Source organism: Tenrec ecaudatus, chromosome 10, assembly GCF_050624435.1.
Source record: "Tenrec ecaudatus isolate mTenEca1 chromosome 10, mTenEca1.hap1, whole genome shotgun sequence".
Lineage (NCBI taxonomy): Eukaryota > Metazoa > Chordata > Mammalia > Afrosoricida > Tenrecidae > Tenrec > Tenrec ecaudatus.
In genome coordinates this window covers 112,823,687-112,849,602 of record NC_134539.1, presented here as the reverse complement: position 1 = coordinate 112,849,602, position 25,916 = coordinate 112,823,687, and the positions used below count along the sequence as shown (strand labels likewise).

The 25,916-nt window shown below is 58.4% G+C and overlaps 1 protein-coding gene across 10 annotated transcripts in view; it reads right to left on the bottom strand.

The window, feature by feature from the left end:
• Nucleotides 1–428: 428 nt before the first annotated feature.
• MYO18A (myosin XVIIIA) overlaps nt 429–25,916 on the bottom strand; it is a 107,411-nt gene continuing 81,923 nt past the window's right edge. For 5 of the 10 annotated variants that reach the window (XM_075561282.1, XM_075561281.1, XM_075561284.1 and 2 more), the window contains 22 exons: nt 25,338–25,466; nt 24,499–24,642; nt 24,095–24,184; nt 23,832–23,951; nt 23,591–23,702; nt 23,067–23,194; nt 22,631–22,785; nt 21,010–21,133; nt 20,714–20,914; nt 20,101–20,211; nt 19,267–19,371; nt 18,910–19,056; nt 18,390–18,503; nt 16,982–17,098; nt 16,744–16,827; nt 16,162–16,299; nt 13,180–13,365; nt 12,681–12,820; nt 11,916–11,960; nt 8,220–8,342; nt 5,664–6,952; nt 1,701–1,840 (listed from right to left, as the gene is read on the bottom strand). In XM_075561282.1, the coding sequence (XP_075417397.1) occupies nt 5,668–6,952; nt 8,220–8,342; nt 11,916–11,960; nt 12,681–12,820; nt 13,180–13,365; nt 16,162–16,299; nt 16,744–16,827; nt 16,982–17,098; nt 18,390–18,503; nt 18,910–19,056; nt 19,267–19,371; nt 20,101–20,211; nt 20,714–20,914; nt 21,010–21,133; nt 22,631–22,785; nt 23,067–23,194; nt 23,591–23,702; nt 23,832–23,951; nt 24,095–24,184; nt 24,499–24,642; nt 25,338–25,466 (3,798 nt within the window). In that variant the 3' untranslated portion in view covers nt 1,701–1,840; nt 5,664–5,667. Of the gene's footprint in view, nt 1,841–5,663; nt 6,953–8,219; nt 8,343–11,915; nt 11,961–12,680; nt 12,821–13,179; nt 13,366–16,161; nt 16,300–16,743; nt 16,828–16,981; nt 17,099–18,389; nt 18,504–18,909; nt 19,057–19,266; nt 19,372–20,100; nt 20,212–20,713; nt 20,915–21,009; nt 21,134–22,630; nt 22,786–23,066; nt 23,195–23,590; nt 23,703–23,831; nt 23,952–24,094; nt 24,185–24,498; nt 24,643–25,337; nt 25,467–25,916 lie in introns of all 10 variants that reach the window. The other 5 variants (XM_075561286.1, XM_075561290.1, XM_075561287.1 and 2 more) reach the window with 3 other exon arrangements.

Genomic DNA, 25,916 nt, shown 5'->3' with positions numbered 1-25,916 from the left:
TTTTTGTAGAGAAAAAAAAAGATAAGGAAAAAAGTTAAAGGGGGGAAAAATCAACTTTCTGATGTGCAGCAGTTGGCTCTGTAAACGACGATGTGAAGAGAAGATAAACTGAAGCTGGTGAACCTTGACAATCAGAGGAAACGCCACATTCCCACATCTGATCTGGGTTAAGTCCAGCATGGTGGCTATGTGGGGCTCTGGTCCGGACAGCTCTGCCAAGCCCAATTATAACACAGAGGCCTTCGGAAGAAAAGTTGGGGTATCTCCCTTCACTAATCTGCTCATCCCACCATGATCCCCAAATGACCTGCCCTCAAGTTTACGACTTTGAGTGGCACTGATGTGACAATGGGAACAGGCATTCTGAGTCCCCTGGTGACCAGATTGTCCTTTATCTCAGCTTGAAGGAGCAGGCAGGACACTTGACACAAGCAGGAGGAAAAGGACATTTATTTCCATACATCAGGGAAGAGAGAGCACAGCCCAATGAATACAAACAATTGCAGGAGAGAGGGGTGGGGACAGCAGATGGGAGCAGCACCAGGCACTGCCCTTGGGGCCCCCCAAGTCTGGTGGTGGTGGCGGGATCACCTTTTGGGTGGGAGCTGGGACCTGCAGACCGCATGTTGCCACATCTAGGGTGAGTGAGTGAGTGTGAGTGTGTGTGTGTGTGTGTGTGTGTAGGGGTGGGCTAGAGGACTGGAATATGATAAATGACAGGTTCAGGACACAGAGTGAGGGCTGACTGTCTGATACACATCAGAACCGACCAACCCTTCTGTCTTCACTTTTCTCTCTTCTGATCACAAGCCCTCAGCCCAAAGCCTTCCCTGGGCTCAGGTTTAATGGTCCAGGCAGCTTGGACAGAGGTGGAGGGAGGGGGGAGAGTGGATAAGCCTCGAGTTGGCGTCAGTGGAATTTATCTTAAATAGGTCATTGCACTTAATACAACAGGAGACAAAGGGGTGAGAGGGCCTGGGAGTTCCAGATGGTACACATGCACCCTGGTCTGTGTAGGCTCATTCATCCCAAACCCAGAAGCACCTGAGAGCCCCTCCCCATGCTGACTCTTAAGAACCCAGACCCGGCTCTGCTTCACTAACATCCTCAGTTCTACAGAGAAAGGCAAGCTTTCTGGAGAGTCGGGACAGACATGATCCCCGGGTCATTCCCGGGGCCCACTCAACACAGCTGTGATGAAGAGGTTGGGAATTTAAACAGTAAAAAGACAGCAGGCGCGGAGAAGCGAAAGCCCTCAGCCCAGACCTGGGAGCGGATGGCTGTGCCGGCTCCAGCTCCTCCGCATAGACTCGGGAACCCGCAATGTCCCGGGAGGCAATCGGTGCACCTGTCCCTGAGTAGGGAGCTGAGATGGGGGTCAACTTGCTGGCTCCATGCAAAGCCAAGCCACCTGCCATTGCCCAAGGTGGCCCTGGGGTGGCAGCCGAGAGAGGCATTTGGGGGGCCGGGTGGAGCAGAATGTTCTCCTTTCAGAAACTCCTCTCCCCCACCTCATCCACGTGGAGATGCCAGACACCCAGATAGAGCCTGGAAAGTTCCCCTGACAGAAGAGGGCTGGGTGTCCCCCATGCAGATCCGCAGTCCGGTGGAGGAGACCCTTGCCTTCATTTCCTGGGAGAGGTGCCCTGGCAGCAGCAGGCCTGGGCAGGAGGGGCTGGGGACCACTCCCCTGGACTACGCGTTGCTCTCCATCGGCCTGGCCTCTGTGTCACTGTCGCTCAGATAGCTGTGGGAGTCCCGGGGTCTGGAGGTGCTGTTGAGAGGGTCTTGCTCACCATCTGACCGGTCAGGGGCAAGGGGCTTCCAGTAGCTGGTGGGGCTGCAGAGAGAAGAATGAGGTCATGGAGGGACGGCCCCTGGCCCTCAGCACCAAGGCCTTTCTTGGTACAAAACCCACCCTCAGAGTCTTCACTGGCTTCTTGAAGCCTCTGAAAGAAGTGCGGGCTTCTCCACCGAGCGGGAGCACAGCATCAAACAAGGACGCGACCTTCTAGCTCCCTTCTCCCTCTTTCCTTCTTTCCCCAAACCTTAGAGCCACCAAAGGCCCCTGCTCTTCTAGCCTCAGCCATTCAAGTCCACTAGTACTTCAATAAGGGCCCTGGTGGCACAGTGGTTAAGCACTCGGCTGCTAACCTGGAGAAAGGTGTGGATTCCCGGCCTTGGAAGCTCAATGGGGCAGTTGTACAGGGTGGCTGCGAGTTGGAATCCACTTGATGGCAATGATTTTGTGTTAGTGCAACAAATGGGGGCAAGCACAGCCCAGCATGGCTCTACTTCCACCGGTGCCTGTCCTCGAGCTGAGGCCCTGGAGCTGCAGCCCTACCTGTGTGCCCAGGAACAGACAGATCTGCTTCCGGGTGCTAGAGAACCTCCACTCTGCCAAGGAGGAATCTATGACCACCCCCAGTTGCTTAGGACTTACCCTTTCCCAATGTCAGCATCCGGGGGTGGGGGGCTCTTTTGTTTAGTAGCCCTTTCAAGGGTTTTTCTAAGTCCAAAGAAGAGGAAATAGGTTTTGCAAGAAAGGGTCAAATGGATCAGTGAGAGAAGCCAGCAGCTGTGGCTCCGAGCGGAGGATGGGACCCTGTGTACTGTGAGGTACTTTCCACGCTCTCCACTGGCCACAAGCCCCAGGGAGATAGCTTGCACCAGGGCTCACAGCCTGTAAGTAGATTGGAACCTGGGACTCAGATCTCAAAGTCTTTTGATTACCTTGCCTCTCAATTAAGTGACCCAGGGAGAAAGTCGGTCGTTGCCACCCCCCACCCCACGACCACCACCACCACTGGGCTGGACCAGTGCCCAGGGGTTGTGTAAAGATGGACTTCTCTCTCCCCCCTCTTGGAAGAGCCTGATAGAATACATTCAATTATGCAAACTGACTCAGGAATTGGGCAGTCTAGTTAATAGTGATCGTATTTCTCATGAATGAATTACCATTTTTAAAGGAATCAGAATAGCACAAAACACATTTAATATAAACTAGACTGAACACAAATGAGTCTTATTTTGATGGGCCGAAGGCACTTAAGAACTCTGGGGTGTTTCAGGGACAAAATTATAAAGCTCAATAAGGATTGTGCCACTGGGGGGAAAATATGGGGGTTCTTTTAGCTTTGGGTGGTTTGAATTCAAAATGAATGGGAGCCTGGCTTTATTTTCATGCTTTAGATGGGATCCCTAGGTTCCCAGAGCCGCAGGTCTGCAGAGGGAGGACCAGCTAGCTTTGTGGAGACAGTGGAGTGACACTGTATGTGGTGATGAGGTTGGGGGGTGAGGGGTGTGAGGCAGATGCCAGGGCTGGGCTCCAGATGCAAATGAGGCAATTGCCTGCAGGACAGCGACAGGGCCAGCCCTGTCTACCCCTGAGGTCCTGTGCTCTTTGTGCCCTCGCTGCGGGAGAGGGAGGAGGCACACAGGACCACATTCTCATGCTTGTCAGGTAGACACACCTGAGTAGATTTCCATCTTGTCACATGGAGACTCTGCAGAGCTGGTAAACTCCGTACTTCTCCCGTCCCTGCTCTGTGGATCCACCAGATCCACCCCCAACTGCTGACTTCTACGTCGGATGGTCTGTAGCCAGTCCCCTCAGTGGCTACTACTGCCCACCGCAGCTACCCACCCCCTCCCATGCCAGAGTCTGGGCTGGCAATGGGAACATTTTATCCAAATTGTTTAAAAAGCTTTCCTTCCCACAAGCAATGTCTCCTGCGCAGCACTGTCACAAACAATTTGGTACATAAGCTAATTCCCGCTGGGAGAGCTGGGTGGGGGGGCAGCCCCCTCCCTGGGCCTTTGCCACAGATGCTGCCTTCTCGGTTTGCCTCGGAATTCTCGCTCGTCCCCATCACCAGATGGGAAGTTAAGTGTTATTGCCTCTGTCCCCCGCCCCCACCCTTGGTAGTGTCTCCAGTCCAGAGTGGCCAGTGCCAACTGGGGCCTCCCTCTCCGACTCCACATTGGCCAGCTGGGGCCTGGCTTGGTGCCCACTCTGCCAACAGTGAATGTAGTCCTTGGAGATAGTGGTGAAACCCACTCTTGCTTTCCTCGTGACAAGGGGAACTGTGCCCAGGTGGCTAGTGGAAGGAAGAGGCTTGCTGCGTTCTCGCTAGATGTCGTCAAGGGGGACAGTGGATTCAGGGTATCGGAGGTCTGAATCTGCCAGCCAACCACTAGGATCTACTTAGTGAGACCGGGGCACAGTACTCAGAAGGCCTGGCCCCTCTCTGCCCTCTCTCCCTCCTCCCTCCAGGCTTTCTGACTTGGAGTCCTGCCAGGGCAGGAATGCCAAGGGTAAGGCAGAGAGGGCAGACACAACCTTATGAAACCTGCCTTTCTGGTGCCACTGAGATGCGGCCTGCTTCTTCCAAAGCATCCTTCGCAACCATCTGCCACACGGGGGCAGGGACTGAGCAAGGCTGAGGACCTTGAATCTGGGTTCAAGTTACCACGTCCTTACCCCCTCCCATCATCCATCTCCCAATGGCTCCAAGTAACATTCACATCCCTGGGCTCCACTCCACAAATCCACATGCTCTTTGGGCGTCGCCTACCCAGGTCAGTGCATTTCTTCAGCTGCCCTGCCACACAGGAGGGCCACAGGCATGCGACAGGTGTGTGTTAGTCAGTGTGTCTAGGAAATACAGGCCCTCGCCCCAGGGGCTGCCCTCTGGGGTCACACCTCCTGGTAGCAGCAAGCTTGCCTTGCGCGTGTACCCTGCTGAAAACAGTTCCGAGTACCCAGGGTGATGTGAAATGTCACCGCCCACCAGGGGAACAGCAACAATGGGGATCCAGTGAGTCAGGCTTGGCTTTGCTCCTGGGGGGGACGGGGGAGTGTGGGCACTGCTGAATCTGCCCTCCTCCCCAACAGGGAGAAGCTGGGGGAGGCAGGAGAGTCAGGAGGGGCTGTCACTCAGCAGCTGCTAATTTCTATTCATTAAAACTTGGATAAGCTGAGCAGAAACGAGGTGACACTCATGCGTGGGCTTCAGGTGGGAGGGAGGAGAGGGAAATCAGGCATGTGAGCACGACTGTAGGGTGTGGTGCTGGGGGCAGGGGCTACAGCCCTGTGAGCCTGGTACTCTGAGGCTTGAGAGCCAGGCCAGGGAGGAAGGGAGGTGGCTTTGCAGGGGTGAGCAAAGGGCCTGTCAGGGTCACAGGGTGGAAGCTCTCAGTATGGGTGCTTCCTGGCAGACGCGGCGGCAAATAGGGTGCTCCTGCACCAGGAAAGGCAGGAGTGCCAGAGATGACCGGCCTCCCACCAGCTGGTCAACTGCGTGATCGTGGCAAATGATTTGGCCTCTCTGAATCGTAGCGCCCTCTCCTGTAAAACAGGGCTCCCTGCATTAAGAAATTGCTGTGCGGATTAGATGGATCAATGGGACAAGCAAGGGTTTAGAGTGGTACCTGACTTGGGTGGAGGCTGTGGTTCACGTCACCAGGGAGGTAGACTGAGCTGGCCCCTGCGCACCAGCGGGCACCAGGAGGCTCGAAGGGGCCTTGTCTGGTTGTCTGGCCAAGCGGAGTGAGTGTGAGTGTGTGTGTGTACCTAAGGTGGCGGTGGGTGAGGGCAATGGGAATGTTAGTTCACACGGGTGGCACACCCCATGCTGCACTGCAAGCCAGGCGGCACCTACGGCGCTAGTCGCTCTCTGGCCGGTACAGGTACCGCATCATCAGGCTGTCCACCTCTTTCTTGCGCTTCTTCTCCTCCTTCCGCGAGGGCCTGCGCATCTCGCCGGCCTCCTCGCTCTCGAGCGCGGGCCCCTTCTTCACGCTGGAGCGGCTGTGGCCGGAGACGGTGGAGCCACTGGAGGACGAGGACGACGAGGAGTCAGACTGGGCCTCTGCTCTCTTTCTTCTCGATTTGGACTTGGACTTCTTCTTGCGCTTCCGAGAGCGCCCCTTCTTCCTCCGCCTGGGCTCCGAGGAATCTTCGGAGCTGGAGCTGGAGCTGGAGCTGCTGCGCCTCTTGCTCCGGCTCTTGCGGCCGCTGCGGGAGCGGGAGACGTCGGCGGCCGAGGCGGAGCGGCGGATGCCGGCGGCTCGCTCTGGGGGGTCCAGCCGGGCGCTGCGGGCGCTGCGGGCGCTGCGGATGCTCTTCCGGTCATCCTCTTCCTCCGAGTCGGGCTCCAGGCTGCTCCGCTTGAACGGGAGGGGCTTGTAGCTCAAGACCTCGTTGATGGCAGCCTCCAGGTCGGGGTCCAGGTAGGAGTGGCGGCTGCCAGGCTGGGCGCTGGCGCTCAGGGGCTCGTCCAGGGCCGAGGCCGAGAGGTGGGGCCGCGGGGGCACCGACAGACTGCGCGCCAGCGCCGACGGATGGCTGGCCTGGGACGGGGCCTCGCTCCAGGCCACGCTGCTGCCGTCGTCCCACGCGTCCAGGCAGCTGGGGCCCAGGGACAGGCGCGAGTCGAGGCTCTGGCGGCTCGGGGGCGGGCTGAGGGTGCTGGCCAGGCTGTCCAGGCGAGAGGTGCTGCGGCGAGAACTCGGGGAGCACGACAGCGAGCAGCTCAGGGAGGAGCGCACCCCGTCTTCGGCCACGGAGGAGCCACGGCGCGTGGCCGAGGAGGCCCGGCTGACGGGCGCGGACACCGTGGAGGCCCCGTCCACGTCGGCGCCCCACCGCTTCTCCAGCCCCCGGCTCAGGCGGCTCCCCGTCCGTGAGAAGACGGAGCCCCGCTCGGCCAGCTCCTCGGCCTGCGCCCCCAGGCCGGCCTCCTCCGGGGGGCCCCTGCGGGCCCTGCGGGGGGGCCTCTCCGGGGAGGCCGCGCGCTCACTCAGGGTGGAGAGAAGCGAGTCCTGGTCGCCCGCGCCCCCGATGGAGTCCTTCAGGGTGAGCCGTTTCCGATAGCTCAGGGAGCTCAGCCCCGAGGCTGGCCTCTCCTCCGGCCCCTTTCCCTCCTTGGAGAGGGCAGGGAGGGACGTTCTGACCGGAGAGGCCCCGGGGTGAGTGGTGGGGTGCAGAGAGGGGGGTGGGGTGGGAGGAGAGAGAGGGGGACACGGTTAAACCTGGAGAATCAAGACACAGGAGGAGGGAGGGAAAGCAGCCCTGGCGAAGTGGAGGTAAGAGCTTTAGAGGAAATGAAGCAAAATAATTTGCGTCAGTGAAAATAGCTTCATGGAGAATGTCATGTAAATTAGACTATTGTTCTATTTCATCACTTTTCCCCTTCTAAAACGTTTAGTTCAATTTATTTCATTGTCAACTACCTGGAGCTTGGTGCCACGCTGTGGTGAACAGCGGTGGGGTGGGGAAGGCAGCGTTATCTGCAAGAACAAAACGCTGGGTGGCCCGAAGAACCCAACCAACTAAAGCAGGGGCCCACTCTGTGCTGGTGGTGAGGGGCTGGACTTGAGGAGCCAGCCGGAGAGGGCATTTTCTACCCAGCCTACCACCTAGTGTCTCTGGGAGGCGGGTGGGGAAAGGTGTGCCCTGGAGGATGGGTCATGAGGGAAGGAAGTGTGTGTTTGTGTGTGTGTGTGTGTACACACGCCTGTGCGTTGGCGGAGCTATCAGGGAAGTGGTGGTTATCAGAGGAGGGAGAGGTGGAGGGAGGGGCAGAGGGGAGCAGCCCTAAGGATGCAAGGGTGGGGAGGAGCAGCCCCTGGTTCTAGGGGTGGCCATCTTTGTATGATCAGAAGATGGAGGAGGCTGGAAAATCAGGCAAGAGGTTCCCCCAGCGGATGAGTGTTGGCATGCAGCACAGGGCGGGCGTGGAAAGATGAGAGGAAGGAGAGGAGGAGCCTGGAAAGGCAGAGATGTGTGTGGCGCTGTGACAGGGAATCGGAAACCCCCGGGACCTTGGCTGCTGCTATTCTCAGCGGCCCCTCTGAGGCCTGGCGCGGGCCCTGGCCAGAGTTCTGGGGTTCAGAGTGCTCCCTGTCTTGATTCCAAGGACTCAGATTATTAGGTGGTTCAATACCTAATTGTTGAATGAGTAGGTGGGGATGAAACCAAAGCCTTGAGCCTAAAAGGAAAACATGACCTCGGAACAACAGGGGACCCAGGCCCCAAGAAGCAACGGAACCGCCTCCTGAGCTCATTCCACCTGTCAGAAGTGTGTCGGCACCACCAGCACTCCCTCCACAGACATGGAGGTGCCAGGTGTGAAGGCGTGTGGCCTGCCCCCCTCTGCAGGATCAGGAACTGCTCGCCCGCCTGACACAGGTAGGCTTTCAGGCCGCATGCTCACCTGGAACTCTTCAAGCTGCCGTCATCGGAAGCTGCTTTGGAAGGTCCCTTGTTTTTGGACAACCATGACTTGACCCCATCGACCCTGTCCTCCAGCTCCGAGTCCACATCTGAGTCCCCTTCACTGTAGAGATGCAAAGCAGACAGGTAGGCAAGGCACAAGAGGAGTCACTCACTGTCCCCTGGAGAGCTGAAGTGGGGGGACAGGGGGCGTGCTCATAGGTGAGTCAGGGAGGAGAACAAGAGAGGTTAGGTGGAACACACCATTCGAACAGTACACCTGTCCTGCTCTCAGCCTCTGTGTTGGCCACTAAGAGGACCTTGAGGAGCATGGAGGACTTCCCATCCCAGTTATCCACAACAGACATTCAGTTGACCAATCCAAAGGGAACGACAGGAGAGCCATCCATTCGTCCATTGTAACTTAATGACTCTGGGTTAAAAAGACCTGGATCCTGGAGCTGCTCCCTGAGGTCTACCCTGCTGTTTCTTACATCTGCTGCCATTTTCAATGCCTCTGCTGCTAGAGCGGGCCCGCTGGCCACAGGGCAGCCTCATTCCTAACTTCAAGTTCGCTTGAACCTGGAGGTCACTTTAGCGGATGGCCATGCCATTCCTGGGCACTAGGCCACACCCCAGCCCTGCTGGGTGGCTTCCCTAGCCCTTAAGCAGCAAGGAAAGGTAAGAAGAGGGATGTCCACTTTTCCCAGGGGCTTAACTACAGCTTCGGACTCCAACCTTCCCAGGAGACTCAGTCAGGCCTGGAAAGTTCTGAGCCAGTGGTTCCCTCTTCTCCTCCAGCAGCCTCTCGCCTGCGCACCTCCGTGTTTTTCCGGGCCACACTGGCCTGGGCCCTCTCCACTTGCAGGAAAGCCCACAGGAGTCACGGTAAGACCCTCACAAAGCAGCTGGGGCTTTGAGATGGCTTCTGAGCACGAATTTGTCTGCATTTTGCAAAATGTCTGCTCACCATGCTCCCCTCCGAGGGATATGCTAGGATTGCTCCTTGATATAAATTTCCTTTCATCTGTGTCAACAGGAGCGGCCCTGTCCCTGAATTATGTTCTTGAATAAATAGCCACACAGGCATGCACGTACACGTACACGTACACACACACACACACACACACACACAAAACCACCAGACTGTTCTGGGGACTCAGAGCTGAGTTTAGGAATGGAATAAAGAGGCCTATTTTATAGGCTTCCACCAAACACAGAATTATGACACAGACAAGGCCAATTCCCTGGGTAAACGGGTTTAGCAGGGAGCCCCCAATGCAAGGGCTGTGCCCACCCGAGCTGCAGTGGTGTCACTCGGATTGGTGTCACCAGTGTCACCCCCCACCCACACACATACACACATTCCCTTGCCCATGGACCAGAGGATCCAGAATCCTTAGTCATGTTTTTTGTGCTCTCACTCATACGTCGTAATCCCCCTATGTCACCAAAGGTAAAGGTAATGGAAGCGATGTAAACTACTAGCAACATTTAAATTAACCCCTTAAACAACACTCGTGGGAGTGGACGAAACCATGTGACTCGAAGCATCACAGCAAGCGGGCGACAGTGACCGCTCTGACTGGAGCATCATACGTTAGCGTCGCGTTGCAGCCAATTGTAAGCAGGGCTGGTGGAAAAATGTGTTTGTGGTTATCACTAACTACGAGGGTATTTTTATAAGAAATAATAAATGACCACTGAGTCGCTGCACAGAAATTTCATTGGCTGTCACTCTGGTGTCGCCCCTGCACCTCCCCTAGTGATGCCCCTGGAAGCCTGGCAGATTTACTGTGGGGCCCGGGCCCCATGGAACGCCAATTCCAGCTGATTTATACACCCGTGCAAAAATCCTCCCTTCTCCAGCTTCAGAGCCTGTAATTTATCACCGCCGTTCATAACCATATTGATTGCCTTGAGAAAGGAGGTGCTGTGTGCATCGCAAAATCTATGTCTACATGTTAAAAGCGTTTCTGTATAAATCTCCCTTAATACCGCACTGTTTACTGCTTTCATTAAGGTGATGGCAATAACAACTGTATCTCTAAGTAAATCGAAACATTATTTTTCTGCCCGCCTTAGCACGCTCGCTCGATAACTTGGAGCCGGCGCTGGGGCCCGGCGCTGCTGCAGAAGGAGCCCCAGCACCTCTCTGCCATCAGTGAGAACCCGGCTGGAGCTGCATCTCCCCGCCCCCGCCCCTGCGTGAGTGCAGGCTGATGTGTGTGCGGTGGGGTGTGTATGTGTGCATGTGTGCGTGAGCACCCGTGCATGCATGTGTGTGTCTGGCAGTGGTTTTAGAATATGATCTTAAATGCGCATTTTATCAGCCCTCCAAGCTCCTACCGCCCAAGGATGGCAGGGCTGGGATACACAGGGGACAGACCCTCATGGGGTCGGACTACGAATTCTCCTCACATTCTGAGCCCGGCGGCCGGTGGGTTGGGAAGCTGGCCTGTCTGCCCTCGCCCTCCCTCCGGTTTCCAGCATCTAGGCGATGTTTGGGTTCTTCTCCTTAAATAATCAGGCCCGTAAACAAACTCCAGGGGCAGGCTGGCTCAGGGGGCAGTTGAAATTTTAAATGGTCGGAATTAAACCTCCCGTCAAATACAATTTATGTCCAGGCTCATGTGCTATTAGTTAACTGGGAGCCGAATCGCGGGGGAACAAACAAACGGAGACAGAACGGCGGGGGATATTAATTGTGTGTGACAACCAGGCTCCAGCGGCCCTCTATCACTGTTACACACTATTACATTTATCATTAGCTCTCACTGAGTCCTTTGCACTGCCGCCAGCCCATCCTGACCAGGGGAGGCGGCCTGCCAGGCAGGAGAGAGGGGGGGAGGAAGCCCACGCCACACTGCAGAAACACCCCTTCCAGAAACAGCCCTGTTGTTTAACTGGACAGAGGATCATCCCACATCTGCACCCACTGTCCAGGGCCCACCCAGGTAGAAATAGCAGGGAGGGGGCCCAGTGTGGGGGCCTTCCCACATCTGACAGACAGCACCAACAAAAGCGCCGGGGGGCCTCCTCCTGCCCAAGGTGCCCGGGAGGAAAGTAAACACACCTGGCAGCGTTCCCTTCCTCTGCCACAGAGGAGCAGCCCGTGATTAGCTGCCTGAGCGCCTTCTCCAAACAAGTCACTATTAGATGCCCCTCACCTTCCATCGCAGCCTGCCAAAGGAAGGTGGCGGGCCTTCACAATGAACACTCCCGCTGCTCTCAGGCAGCGCCTCCATCTCTAAGGAGCCCAGGGCGTGGATGCATCCCGAACACACAGACGTCCCCCCAGAAACACGCGCCACGGAGTTGGCTAGGCTGGGTTTCGGAGGCTAAGGCGCAGGAAGGTGTTGGCACACAGACTGAAGCTGGGCTTCCCTTTCTGGTGGGGAGTGACAACCACAGACACACACACATCCTACCCCACCCCTGCCCACCAGAGGTGTTAGGGTTAGCCAGAGTCCTCGTGGGAAGGCACCCCTCATTGCCTGCCCAGCCATTCCCCACCACCCCTGCCCAGTCAGTGAGCAGTGTTAGCATTTGAGATGAGCTGTCCAGCTGTCAGGGAGGGTGTGGGGCTGTGTGGCCACGTGCAGCATGCAGTGGGGGGCTGGGGCGGGCAGCCCAATGTTAGGGGTGGTTAGCCACCCTGGGGAGAGGCAGAGAGCACATGCACTCCGGTCCTCACAGTTTATTCTTTCTTTTCTGATACTTTGTCACCATGTCCTGCAAACTGGAGATAGAAAGAAGACAGTGGGCCAGGGGAAGAGGGCAGAAAGCTCAACAGGGCGGACCACAGAGCGTCCCCCGCAGGAGCACCGAGCATCAGCTCTGGCTGACAGAGACCGGGGGAGGGGGAGGGCCCCTGCCCCCAAACAGTAGGCTCCCTGGGTCGCAGGGAGGAGGGCAGCACTGTGGGTGGGCCCTGGGCAGCACTGTGGGTGGGCCCTGGGCAGCACTGAGCTTCTCTGGGTCCTGACCCCACCCCTGAACGGCAGGCCTGCCAGCCTGGTGATTTCCCCCTCAGCCTCAGACTACAAATCTCCCTCTGCTAAAGCGTTCCCCGGGTGGGTTTTATGAGCGAGCTCTCTGGCACGGTAACAAGGCACCACAGCCTTTAAATCTCTGCTTTCCCCAGAGTGGGGCAGGCGCCATCAGAAATGCAGCTAAACGGGGGAATAACTCATGGTGAGCAGGCGGAGTGCTGGGGAGCCAGGTCCTTGGGAAGGCCAGGGAGCGGGGAGAGGAAGGAGTTCCACCGGGGCAGCACCTGCGTTCCCCCCCGCCCTGTGGCAGGATGGGGGTCCATGCCAGGGTCTGGCAGCAGGGGGAGGCTGGGTTGGCAGCTTGATGATAGAGGCACAGGTTGGACCTGTTCTGCCTGGTGACCTGTCCCCAGGGGCGGTCGGAGGGCCTGGGTCTGGGCCACCACTGTCAGAGAGGCCGCCCTCACCTGTTGATGAGCTCCTCATCCTCCTCACTGTCCATCTCATCCTCGATGGCCGCCTGCAGGTCCCCGATACGCTTGAAGGCCAGCTTGAGATCGGCCTGCAGGCTCTGGTTCGCAGCCTCCAGACTTTCCAGATCCATCTCCTAAGAGGGAGAGGGGCAGTTCTGTGTGTAGGAGGCCTCCCGCTGTCCCTGGAGAAGTTCTGGTGCATGTCTCCAGGCCCACACAAGTGCCCCAGGGCTGCCGCTACAAGTCACCAGAATCCTTTTTGCGGGGTCCATGGGCCGCTGGGGGCTGGCCTCACCCGATGGAGACGCGGGTACCATGCAGCACCCTGGCTGCTCTGAAGGTGACCTGGCCTGGCCTCTTGACACACTCTTCTTCCTCCTCCCAGTTCTCAAAACCAGCCCCGAGGTGGTGGGTGGTGGGAAGTGTCTGCCCTCAGCAGTCACGCAGAGGGCTGCCCGCTTTGGGCCCCAGCGGGGAGGAGGGCACTCATTACCAGCTCATGCTTCTTGCGGCTGGCCTCCGCCTCCTTCCTGGCCAGCTCGCCCATCTCTTCCTTGGTGTCCCGGAGCTGCCGCTGCAGCCGCTTGTTCTGCTCCTTCTCCCGATTCTCGGCTGCAATGCGCTGGTCTCGCTCCTCAGTCACCTTCTCCATGTTTTCCTTGATCCGGCTCGCCAGGCTCTGCACACAGAGGTGGGAAAGAGACAGACACGGATGCCCGTCAGAGTTCTGGAGTTGAGAGGCCTGCGCGTGAGCCCTGGCTCCACCACTCACCAGCAGCCGCAGCCTCTAAGCCTTCCTTGGCTTCTCTGTGAAATGGGGAGATACCTACCTTCCAAGAGTCTTTTGAGGGCTGACGAAGGGAACGTGTGTGAACGCCCTCTGGGAAGTGGGGAGCACTGTCAGCCTTTCAGAGGCCCCGGGGTGGCGCTAATGGTTTGCGTCTGACTACTTTTCGAAAGGTTGGCGGTTCAAACCCAACCAATGATGCCATGGGAAAAAGGTTGACGCTTTGCTTCCATAAAGATTGCAGCCAAGAAAAACCTACGGGGCTCAGGCACATGCCATGTGGGGTCACGGTGAGCTGGCATTGGCTCGATGGCCGCAGGTTTGATTTGGCATTGTCAGTAATGCCAAGAATGCAGGAAGTGCTCCGTAGAGCCTGGCTAGGGGTCTGGATGGCGGTCAGCAGAGCTGCCTTGAGAGAGTCTGAAGCCACATGCCCCAAGAGTTAGCACTAGTCCCTGAAGGAAAAGGGCTTTCCTGAGGGAGGGTTCATGGATCAGGGGACTTGACAGTCATCAGGTACCAAGCAGAAAAAGGTTCCTCTGAGCCTACTGAATCTCTGCCCCCAGAAGCCTGCACATGTTCGTCCGGTCAGCCAATCGATGCCGAGCAAGGATAAGTAGCCAGGAGAGAGGAGCTGAGTGTGAGGGAAGGATCCTGCTTCTAGTCCTAAGCCAGGTCCTACCACTGACTGGTCATGGGGGCCTACCTCTCTGCTCCCCCAGCCTCTAAGTCTCTCAAATAACATGGTCTCTGCCTTTTGGAACATAAGAAAAGCTGAGGGGTGGAGCCAAGGAAAGAGGTCGGGCCCCAAGAGCAAAGGAGGCGAGTCTCGCTGGTCTGCCCTGCACCAGACCATGACCTTTATGATCTGAGTCAACCTATTTAACCTTTCCTGTATGTAGACTAAGGAGCCTTGGTGGCATTGGATCGCCCCTCACAAGGGTGGCAGTTCAAATCCAAGATGAGGCTGTCTGTTCCCCCATAAAGATGTACCGTCTTGGAAACCCTAAGGAGCAGGTCTACTCTGGGCCACAGGGGCACAATGGAATTGACTTGATGGCAGATGGAGGGTCTAAGACCACCACCCATCCTAGGGTCTTGTGGGTAGGCAGGAAATGAACCAAGTGCTTGGTTACCTGTAACTATTGCTAAGTCTCTGAACTCTTCCCAGGTCTCCTGCGGACTGAACAGACTTGGGAGGCTCTGCCACGTTCTCTTCCTCTATCAGGGCTCTCACTGCCCACTGCCCTCTGGATGCCTCCTTCATTGTGAGCCCACAGTCACCTGCTCCCATCCCCACCCTAGTGTCTGCTCTATGGAGGGGGGCTAAGGAGGTGGCAGGGGCTCGGGGTTCCTAGGCAATCACACTCACGAACATAGTTCTTGGGCAGAGCCAACAGTGGTTGAGAAAGAAGGCTTAGACCCAAGGGGTATACACCCAGAGAGAGAATTCTGCCTGCTTCTCTTACGGTGCCCCATGTGGGACAGGATAGGGCTCTCCCACAGGGCTTTCTTGGCGGCAGTCTCTGTGCTCTGTGGAAGCCGGTCCCGAGCCCTTGCTTGCTTGGTTGGTTCTGTGGGTAGTTTCCAACCACCAAGTCCGAGGTCAACAGGTGAGTACAACCATCTGTGCAACCCATGGGCCTCCTTTCTTCCTCGTGCTCAGAGAGAGGGGGCAGGGCGGGCAGCGGCATGCTGACTTTGAGAGGGGCATTTGGATGACTGTTAGGAAGAAAATCACACCTAAAACCCAAACCCAAATCAAACACGCTGACACTGAGTCCATTGTGACCCATTGCAGCCCTGCAGGACAGCGTATGACTTGCCCACAGTGGGCCCAGGGCCCGGGCTCTGACACTGCCAGGGCTCCCTTCTGCTGAGTAGCCTGTGGGTGGGCTCAACCCGCTGACCTTCCAGCTGGCAGCTCCATGCTTCAATCACTGAGCCACCAGGGCTCCTTGTCAGGAGGCAGGTTATGTGTGTGTTGGGGGGGGGCGGGGCAGCGAGCAAGACCCAGAGGAAAGTGGGGGGTGAAAAAAGTGAGCAGGGTTGAAGGACAGAATGAGATGCAGGGGGGAAAGCAAGCGGGGAGGGAGGAGGAGGGTGGGGTGGAGGCAAAGGGGAGGGAAGGCAGGGCAACAGTGGAGGAGAGTGAGAGGAGGTGGGAGAGCAGAGCCTGGAAGGGCGGGAAGAAAGAGGAAAGAGGAGGCTGTGCAGGGAAGGGGAGAGAAAGAGCGTGCCTGAGCCCAGAGAGCAGACTTCACCCCTCACAGAAGTGGCGCCATCCGCTGCATATTTATGACCCTGCCAGAGAGCGGTGAGGGGGATGGCGGCGGGCGTGGGGGGAGCTGGGAGTGGAGGAAAATATGAAGATGAAAAGCTAAGCTGCTCTGGTCCCTTGGCAGAAAGCAAGCACGGAAGCAGAATGTAAAGCAGGCAGGCTCCATGGTGCCCAGAGAGCAGGCCAGGCAGGGCGGGAGGGAGAGGCGGCACCCGCCCTGGCAGCTGCCCTGGCAGCTTGCGGCAGGCAGCGGATCCACCACTTGGCTCCTCCCGGCCTGGTCAAAAGGCCTCTGAGGAGCAGCCGGAGGTCTGCCCAGCCCTGTGGGGCGTGTGGTGCTGCAGCTGCCAGGGCACCCCTACCCCCCCACCCTTCCTCGCTGTGGCCCAGGAGAAGTGCGTACCCACCTCCAGCCGTTTGACTTGGGTCCTTTCAAACTCCAGGCGTGTTTCCAGCTCCCGGATCTTAGCTTCCTGCCGGCTCACCAGGGACTTGTCCACCATGGACTGCTCCAGGAACTCCACCTGGCTCTGGAGGGCTTGCAGCTGGGGGTGAGGGGCAGGCGGTATCACCATGGTGACCAGAAGGCCAAGGCAGGGAGGGACACAGGGGGGAGGGTGGAATCATGATGGGGCCCTGAGCCAGAGGCATACCCCCACCTGCCAGGCATTTGGCACGGATCTCGCCCTTCAGAAAGAAAGGAGAAAGCTAAGGACCAGAGAGGGAATAGAAATGTGAAATGAGGCAGCTGAAGCCAGAACGCCTGCTATGGTGATATGGCTCCAGGCCTAGCTTTGCCACTAGTCTACGCTGCTCTCTGGATTGCTGAGGGCTGGGGGAAGCACTGGCTAGCCTACGAGCTTGGGGGTTCGGCCCTAATTAAGGTTTCCACTCCACTGTGCCCACAGTACCCTCTACCAAGGGAGACCCCTGGGGGAGGGGGGAAAGGTGTGTGTGTGTGTGTGTGTGTGTCACACACTCACACCTACCTTCTCCTGCAGCTCTTGCTTCTCCTTGTTGGCCTCTTCTAGCTGAGCTTGGAGATCATTCATCTGAGCCATGTCCCGTGAGGCCTAGGGGAGGAGTGAGGCCATCTGAAGCAGGGTCCCCAATAAATACCAGACCCAGGCCACCTCACCCTTACACTGAGTGTCAGGCCTCAGGGGGACCCACACCGCAACCTTCCACTTGAAGTGGCTGCCCTGGGACCCCCGAGGCAGGGGGTACCTGAGCCACGGCGGCCTTGTGCTTCTTCATGAGCTCGTTCATGTCTTCCTGGTCCTCTTCCAGGCGGTTCTGGATCTCATTCTTCTCCCGCTGCAGGCGGCTCAGCTGCTCCTCCAGCTAGGCAGAGGCCAAGGCAGATCAGAGGGCAGCAGACCCCAAGTCCAAAGGTTCCTCCATGTCCCCTCCAGCTATGTAGGGGGCCATGGCCCACTCTCTGGAGCAGGTTCCGGAAGCAGGGGTGCTGGGGCAGCTGCTCTGAGTCCAGGAGACGAGGGAGGGGAAGGGCTGTCTGCTGCACAGGCCAACCCTGGGCGCCTGGGCTCACAGACAGCGGGTCCCTGGCAGCTCTTTGGAAGCTGATGAGGAGGCAGAAAAGGTCTGCCCAGAACCACTGACCCATCATCCTGGCACCAGCAGCGGAGGCCCTAACCTGCACAGACCCCACCCTCTTCAGGCCCTAAGGAAGGACCTCTCAAGTCTGGGAAGCTCTTCTGGCCTGCGTTCTCTTGTCCCCTGAGACAGCTGGCTCCCTGGCCCGCCGTGTAGCCCCCACAGCCAGTCCACTCCGGTGGGGGTACAGTGGGGTGTGTGTGAGACAGCCAACAGCAGCTTCAGGGAATGAATGAATCTATTAGCCTGTAATTCCAAACCAAAATGACTGCGTTGGCTCCTTCTCTGCCCCATCCATCTTGTTACCGGGCTGTGGGGAGCTGGGGAAGCCTCCGCCAAGAAATTTATTAACTCGGATTTAAATAAAATGGTAATTTTATAACAGCCTTTTTTAACACAATTAAGGAATTTGAATTACTCACCTGAAAAGTGCTGAGGAGCACAAATGTCAGCAGGATAAATCAGGCGCAGGAGATTGGCACCCCTCTGTAGCGGAGTGTCTAGCTAGAGGCCCATGCAGCCCACAGCCAGTAACCCCAGCCTCCCTGGCCCCGTTCCCTGCCCAAGGAGCTACCCGTGGCCGCATCCCATAATGACTTCTCTGCAGGCAATGGCAACGGATGGGATGGGCCGTGGGAGAGGTGGGGAATTAAAAGGGAGGCATTAAATAAGAGCTCTAATTAGCTGCCGCCTGGGCTTGTGAGTGGGCTGGGCAGGGGGAGGGAAGGGAAGCAGAGCCATCCCATGCTCTTATCGGTGCTTCTGCTAATCTCCAGGTGCCTGTTGACATCCCTCCGCCACATTAGCTGCCTTTATTTATGGTGTGGGGCCTGCGGCCAAGCGCCCACAGGCAGGTGGTTAAATGGGGAGATGGGTCCTTGCTGGCTCCTTCTTCCCAGCCTGCCCTTCTTGTGGGGAGGGGCAGCCTGCTCTCCGTGCAGAGAGGAAGCTGGCTGGGGAAGGGTCCCTGTCGCCGCTGTCACAACCGTCTCCTGCACGCCCTGGCGTCTTGCCTTACCGCGGTCTTGGCTTTGGCGATGTCATCAATCTGCAGGTGCAGGTCTTCGATCTCCACCTCCATGGCTTTCCGCGCTTTCACAGCGGTGGTGCAGGTGAACTCCGACTCCTCCAGCTGCACCGAGAGCCACCCCCAGCCCGGGGAGAGGTGTCAGCCCTTCCTTGGGGGCCGGCAGGCTGTGCTCGTGGGGGAGGGGTAGCCCCCCAATGTGGTCTCCTGCTCCTCCGCCCACTTGGACGCCAGGCCTTGGGCATGTGTGCTGCGGGCGCTTGCCTCTCCCTGCACCCCTTCTCCCCTCCCCGACCCCGGCAGGACGGGGCTGGGGGGTGCAAACCCACCCATGCCAGACCAAGGGCCTATAAGTGGCTTCTTCCCCTTCTTTGACACCTTCCTTCTTAGGATTCAAGAATCCGTTGAGGACAAGAGAGGGAGACAGAGAGCTGGGGGTGTGGGGGTATGGGAGGTTGGGGGGACAACCCCATTGCCCCCAGGGCTGGCAACATCCTCTCTCCAAAACTACCTGGTTCTTCAGCTGGGCAAGTTCCCTCTTGCTGGGGGCATTGTTTTTCAGGTGGTCCAGCATGATCTGGGCGTCTGCCAACAGGGCCTTGCTGCGTTTCAGGTCTTTCCGCAGCCGCTTCTCTGACTCCAAGTCCCGCTGGCTCACCTAGGTGGGCATTGGAAGTTAGAGCTCTGGGCTCGGCCCCAGGGCCTCCCCTCCTGTCTTCCCCAAAGCCCTCTCTCCAACCCCTGCTCGCCTCTCAGCTTGGGAATGTTGATGTATGGTCCCAGCCCCCATTCCACAAGTCCTGGCCCCCCCAGCGTTCTGTCTCAAGGCTCCTCACCCTGGGGCCAGATGGGAAAGGGCCCTGCTTACCTGGTCACTGAGGGCTGTGAGCTTGCTCTCCAGCTCCCGCTTCTCTCGAAGCACCTTCTGCTTATCCTCATACTCCTCCTCCATCTGCACTTCCATCTGCTTTAACTGCAGCCCCGTGGCGAGACACCAGCCCTTTAGTGTCCAGCCCCAGGCAGCCCCCTTCCCTTCGGGGTCCCTGCCCTGGGGAGTGTACTGGGATAGCGCATGTATGACCACAGAGGGTTCAGATCCTGAAATGGGAAGCTCCCAGAGGCGGAATGGCAGGCCATGCAGAGTGGCCATCAGGCTATGGGAGACCTTGCTAAAGTCTGGAGTCCAGAGTGAGCAGAGCCTCTTCCTCTGGACAGGCTGACCACAGGCAGCACCTGAGTACATGGGTGGGCATGAGGTGGGCGCTGCTTGGTGTAGCGAGCAGGGAGTATCCATGCCTTGCTCCTTTAGAGACTCTGAGAAACTATGTTCTAGTCCAGGGGTCCTCAGACTTTGTAAACAGGGGGCCAGTTCACTGCCCCTCAGACCATTGGAGGGCCGGACTATAGTTTTAAAAAAAAACTATGAACAAATTCCTATGAGTCTGGGACGAGTTGGCTGCTAAGCAGGATAGGCAGTAGTGGCAAAAACACCCGGCGGGTCAGATAAATGTGCTTGGTGGGCCACATATGGCCCGCAGGCTGTAGTTTGAGGACTCCTGTTCTAGTCAATGCCTGGAGTTCTGGAGACTCTTGGTCCATACGGCCATGGAGTGTGGTGTGAAGGTAGAAATCGGAAAGCCCGACTAAAGCAGAGGTGGTAGAATAGGTTGATACTGGACAGGTAAGTGGCCGGGTGCCTCACCTTCTTCTGACATGACTGCCGGGCTTCCTCTACCTCTTCATCCCGGCTCTCCATCTCCTTGCAGTGGGTCTGCCGCATCCGTTCCATCTCCATCTCCAGACGGAGCTTGGCCTGGCGGGGGTTTGGGGTAAGGACTGGGTTCCTTTCCCGGCACACCCAGACAGCTCTCCCCAGGCTCAGGCACAGAGCAGCTCTCTGCCAACCAGCTCCCTCTGCTCCTGTGGCAGCTGGCTCTTCCTGGGAAGCCGTGCCCCTTACTAGATGCCTGGCACAGGCCTAGAGAAAGACTGCTGGGGGTGGTGGGGTGGGGTAGGAGGTGACCACACAGCTTTTCCATTTGGCTCCCAGGATGTAGCTTTCTGAGCTGAGAGGGGTGCTCAGTAGCAGGCTTGGTGGGCTCACGGCCCCTGGGTCGGGGAGAGGCAAGGAGGTGCTATGCATCCTGAGCCTCCACAAAAGCTTCGCAACCTTCACACTGTGCCTGGCATGGAGCGGGTACGGCAACAAACATGGACCCTCGCCCTCTTCTCCCCCCATCCGCCCCAGTCCACTGTGGGGTGGAGGTGCCTCCTGTTGCTGCTGCTCCCCTCTCCCATGCCCAACCCTCCAACACCTGCTCCAGCATCTGGATGGTCCCCGCCTGCTCATCCAGCTCTTCTTCTTGATCCTTGGCCTTGGCCTCCAGATCCCGGAGCTGTTTCTTGACCTTGGCCAGCGAGGCTTCATCCTTGGACTCTTGAGAGGAAATGTCCTGGAGTTCAGCCTCCAGCGAGACAACCTTCTGGGTGAATCCCGAAATGTCCATGTCTTTTTCCTGGAGGCAAAGAAAAAAGGATGTTGGCCCAGCTGGCGGGGGTGAGGCTAGCCTATGAGGGAGAAGGGCCACACGGGGCAGGCAGCCCCACCCACCTCCAGCTGTTGCTTCAGACTGAAGGCCTCGGCCAGCAGCATGTCCTTTTCCCGTTGCAGCTTCTCCCGTTGCAGCTTCTCCCGCTGGGCCTCCTCGTGAGCCTGTGCGAGCTCACTATCAAACCTGCAAGGGAGTGGGACCATGAGGGCTCCCCGGCTGGCAGACAGGAGCGCCAGGACGAGCAAGCAGGCAGCACCAGAGAGGGGGGCCGGTAGTGAGGTGCAGATAACACTCGGGGGTGACGGGCAAGGCCAAGGCCATGCTGAGCAACAGGTCTGGGATGGAGGGCATTTCAGAGTGGGCCCAGGGGCCCCTTTCATCAAGGGGGCCTAAAAGCGGCCCACAAATCATTTCCTGGAGAAAGGCAGGAAGATTCCTCTCTCAGGAACAAGCCTCGACATTTTCCGTGTCAACAGATCCAAGGAGGAGGCATAGAAACGGTGCCCCTGCTGTGCCTAAGCCCCCTCGCCACTGTTCAATTTGGGCAACTTCAAGAGGAGCTGCTGCCTCCTGCCCCCCCACCCCCGGGCAGCCTCTGGCCAGGCCCACCCACCCCTGTGGCACTGTGACCCCACCTGGACACTCCACATGGGACTCGAAACTAGTCTTCCCACCACACTTGGCTTCCAGGGGCACCGGCTGGGGGCCTCTGTGTTCACTCCTGCACCCCAGCCTTCCCTTTCCTGCCAGGGACTCCCAATCAGGAGCAAATTGCTGAAATCCCTCTTAACACCTTCCCCTGAATAACTAACTAATCAGGTTCCTGTTGGAAACAGAACATCATCCCCCACCCACCCTGCACCGCATCAAGAAAAGTAGTAAGAAAACTCCAGGCAGCTGAAACCTAATAAGTTGCCCAGCGGGGTGTGCGCAACACAGTAACTAGGCCGTGCTGGCACTGGCACTGGGGTGCTCGGGAGGGAGGCCCACCAAGGGTGCCCCTGGGGGCATCGGGCAGGGTGGGGGTAGAGATAAGAACTAGGGGAGCGGGTAGTCACAGTGCTGGGCGTGGGCAAGGGCACAGGAGTATAAAGCCCCCCACCCTTCCCCCCTGCAAACTCCCTTTCCAGGAAACTGGCAGAGGTCACCCAGGGTCACCCTGAGGTTCGGTAGGTGAGGTGGCAACTGGTGCCTCTGCTGAGAAGCCCTTCCCCTGTCCCCTGGGCCCCCTGCTATTTCCGGTGTGTGTTGGGGGGGTAGGGGTGGTTTCTAGATCATAAAGGAGCCCCATTCCCATCCCCAGTCAGGGAAATTAATTTAGATTGGATTTTCTCCGGTGAGGGCTCCCCCCCCCCCCCGTGTCATTACCATAATGAGATGGAAGTGGCACTGTAGTTTAACGACATTAGGCAGGAGACTGTGTCTGCGTAGCTGAGGCAAGCCAGAGATGGGAAGCGAGGTGGGGGCAAGGGCAGGGACGCAGTGGAGCATGGCTGGTGCCTGTCCCCGAGCCCAGGACAGAGGCAGCAGCCACACCCCCGTGCATGGCTGAGTCCTCCCAATGGGGCAGGAGGGCGTCCCTCACACCGCAGGCTGAGTGACCACGCAGGCCGGCTCCAGCCAAATTCAGACCTCCCTTCCTTCCTCCCTGGAGGGGGCCCTGTGGCTGTGCCCACCCACCTCCGCTGCTTCTTCTCCAGCTCATGGTTTCGGACCTGCTGGCCCTCCAGGTGCAGCTTGGTGTCCTGCAGCTCCGAAGTCAGCCGTTGGCACTTCTTCTTGAGCTGCTGCAGAGCCCGCTGACTCTCGTCACTATCGGCCTGCAGGTCCCCAAGCTGGGGCCCGGGAGGAAGGGGCAGGGGCAGCTGTCACTCAGAGTCTTGGTGGAGCAGGCGAGGGAGTGGGGGAGTGAGGGACAGGCCCACAGTCGTCCAGGGGACCTAGACTCTTACAGTCGTTCATGCATGGCTATCCCCTGCCACCAAGAGGCCACCAGGCGCACCCTCCTCCTCCCAGGGCTTTGGGGGCCACCACCACTTCCTGAGCCGGCACGTGGCAGGGAGGTCCCTCCCTGCCGCTCCCAGCCACAGGGCTCCGATCCTTTCTCGGGACGCACCCTCCTCTCCAGCTGCCTCTTGTGCTGCTGCTCCACCTCCAGCTTGTCCTCAAACTCCTGCTGGAGCCGCTTCTTGGTGAAGTCCACCTCCCGCACAGCCCGCTCGTACTTCAGGCGCCACTCGCCACCTGTGGGGTTGCAGGCAGGTGTGTGTGTGTGTGTGTGTGCATGGGTGTGTGTGTGTGTGTGTGTGTGTATCTCAGAGGCCAGCGAAGGGGCAGCGGGAAAGGACGAAGCAGCGATGGGCAGCGGTGGGCAGCGATGGGAGAGGCCACAAGGGCTCAGAGAGGTCTCTGGCGCTGGAGGAGCCACTGGTCAGGAGGAGACTGTCCTCTCCCCCGCCCTGCACCCACCCTCCGGGGCTGCCAGGAGCACAGCCCTCAGACAACTCCCATTACCCTGGATGAGAACCCCGGCACCCACTGGCCCCTTTACTTCCTCATCAGTTTTGTGGCAGCCCTCCCGGGAGGGGACCCAAGCCTGGAGAGGGGGCCCGGCTATCAGGCCCTCCTGCTTCAGCCCACCTGCGTCCTCATCATCCACTTCCCCGTTGATCTCAGCTGCCCGGATGAGCCGGGCCTCCATCACCTCCATCTCCATCACCTCCATCTGCTTCTTCAGGGCATCGTACTGGCTCTGCAGAAGAGAGGGCTATGAGGTCCACAGCCTGGCACTATGGTGTGGTCCCAGGGCCACACGTTGGGGCAGGGTAGAGAGGTGTGGCGGCTGACTCGCACTGCGGCCCTTGCCCGGCCCTGGTCTCACCTGCAGCTCCTTCATCTCCTTCTCTGCTCGGAGCCTCTCCGAGGTCTCAGCATCCAGCAGCTGTGTGGCGGACTCCCCCGTGTTCCGTTCATCTGTCAGCTCCGATGTCAGCTCTGAGATCTGGAGGGGGGTGGGGGGAGAGGGAGTCCACCTCTAGTTGGAGAGCCCTGACTCACTGCAGCTGAACGTCCACCAGGGAGACCTCAGCGGGTCAGCTACCCTGCAGGGGCAGGCCGGGCTGCCTGGGGCCTGGTGTGACTCACCCGGCTCTCTAAGCGGTCGCTGTTGAGCCGCAGCTCGTTTCGCTCCTTCTCCACCTTCTCGAGCTTGCTCCGCAGCTGCTGGATCTCCTCCTGGGGCAGAGCAGGGAGGGCAAAGCGAGCTAGAGGCTGGGGGTATGGGTGTCTGTGTGTCCCTGTTCCCACAGTATGGAGTTTCAGCTGCACCCTTAGGGGGAACACAGCCCGGGAAGCTCAGACCAGGCTCCAGGCAGCACCCCAGAAGGCTGCCTTCTCTTTTTTTGGGGTGCAAACGCAGGTGGCCAGCTCTCTGGATTCAACACAGGAGCACAGGGGAGCCCAAGAGAAGCCAGTTAAGTCTCTGGTCACCGGGGGACAAGTGGCACCCCTCTGCCCCCCACGATGCCCTGTCCCAAGCTATTGCATACGTCTTTGCTCCGGATCTGCTCCTCAGACAGCTGCACTTCGATGAGGGGCCTGACGGTGGTGAAGAGCCGCCACCAGGGCCAGTCCTTCACCCCTTGGTTCTTCTTGATGTTCTTCTGCACACAGCGAATGGCCAGGTCCTGGATCTGGGGGGAGGAGGTAGGGGGAATAGGGGTGCTGCTGGCTCTGACCCCTCTGGACTCAGGGCCCTTCTACCTGTCCCAACCCAGCCAAAGAGCTTCCCCACCACCAGCAAGGCCACTGACCCTGCCCACACTACCCTTTGCACGGCAGCCTCCCTCGTGCCTCAGTGGGGGAGGCTGGGAAAACACGGCACCGGGCACTAACCGCCCCACCGTCATTAGGAATAATTTCATCTGCTTTATTTGCTGCCTGATTATTTCCAGCACCCTGGCCTAGATGTGCTATAAAACCTAATCTTGCTGAAACACAAGAGGCGGCAGTGTTGGCTGTTTTATGGACTTACTAATAAGAAAAGGAGTCGCTGACACAGCTCCTTAATCTTCATGGAGCAGCCTATGATCCAGAGCCCACCTTTGCCTGCGCACCCTCCCCCCATATAGCCCTCCCACCGACTTGAGTTGCCCTTTTCCGCTCCTGTGGCCCCCAGCACACTTGCCGGAAGCAAGGGGACGGACACACCCCTTCCTTCCTGGCTCTGTGCTCACTGACCCTCGGAGGTTCCCACTTCTTTTCCTGCGGTAAGGCACCCTAAGCCCCAGGACTAGCCTCCTAGGTTTCCCCAATGCCCACCCCAGCCCGGGAACTCAGTGACACCCATCTAGGCCAAGGAGGGGGAGGAGTGTCCATAGGGCAGCACCTTTCTCTTCTTGAAGTGCTGGCGGGCAAGGTAGCCCCTGCACGCTGCCTGGAACAAGGTCAGGTTCCTGCTGGTTTGCTCATCCCGTTGTTCTTCTAGCCTCGCCAACGTGCCCGCCCGGAAGAACACCTGTGGAGCAGCAGGCCCAGGGAGGGGTGAGGGCGAGACCCGGCCCGAGCAGCCGCATGGAGGAAGGGAGAGAAAAGGAAGCAAGTTGGAAACCAACTGCCCAAGAAAGGAGGCAAGAGTAAGGTGGGAAATCTCATTTCAAAGGGACATTAGAGGAGAGGAAAGCGGAGGGAGTGAGTGTACCTGGGGCAAGGAAGGCAATGAAGTGTGGTCACTGGGCGCAGTGAGAGGCTGCCCTCCAGCACTGGCTGTGGCGACTTCTTCCCCCAGGCCTGGCCAATGCTACACACACACACGCACGCACGCACACACGCCAGCAGGGCCAGCCAGACACCAAGCCCTCTGACAGCCAGCTGCCTGGGGTCAGGTGACACGGATGGAGGTGCCTGTGTGTGTGTGTAGCAGCGTGTAGGGGGAGAGGGACAGGGACACTCCCGCCCCTACTCTGCT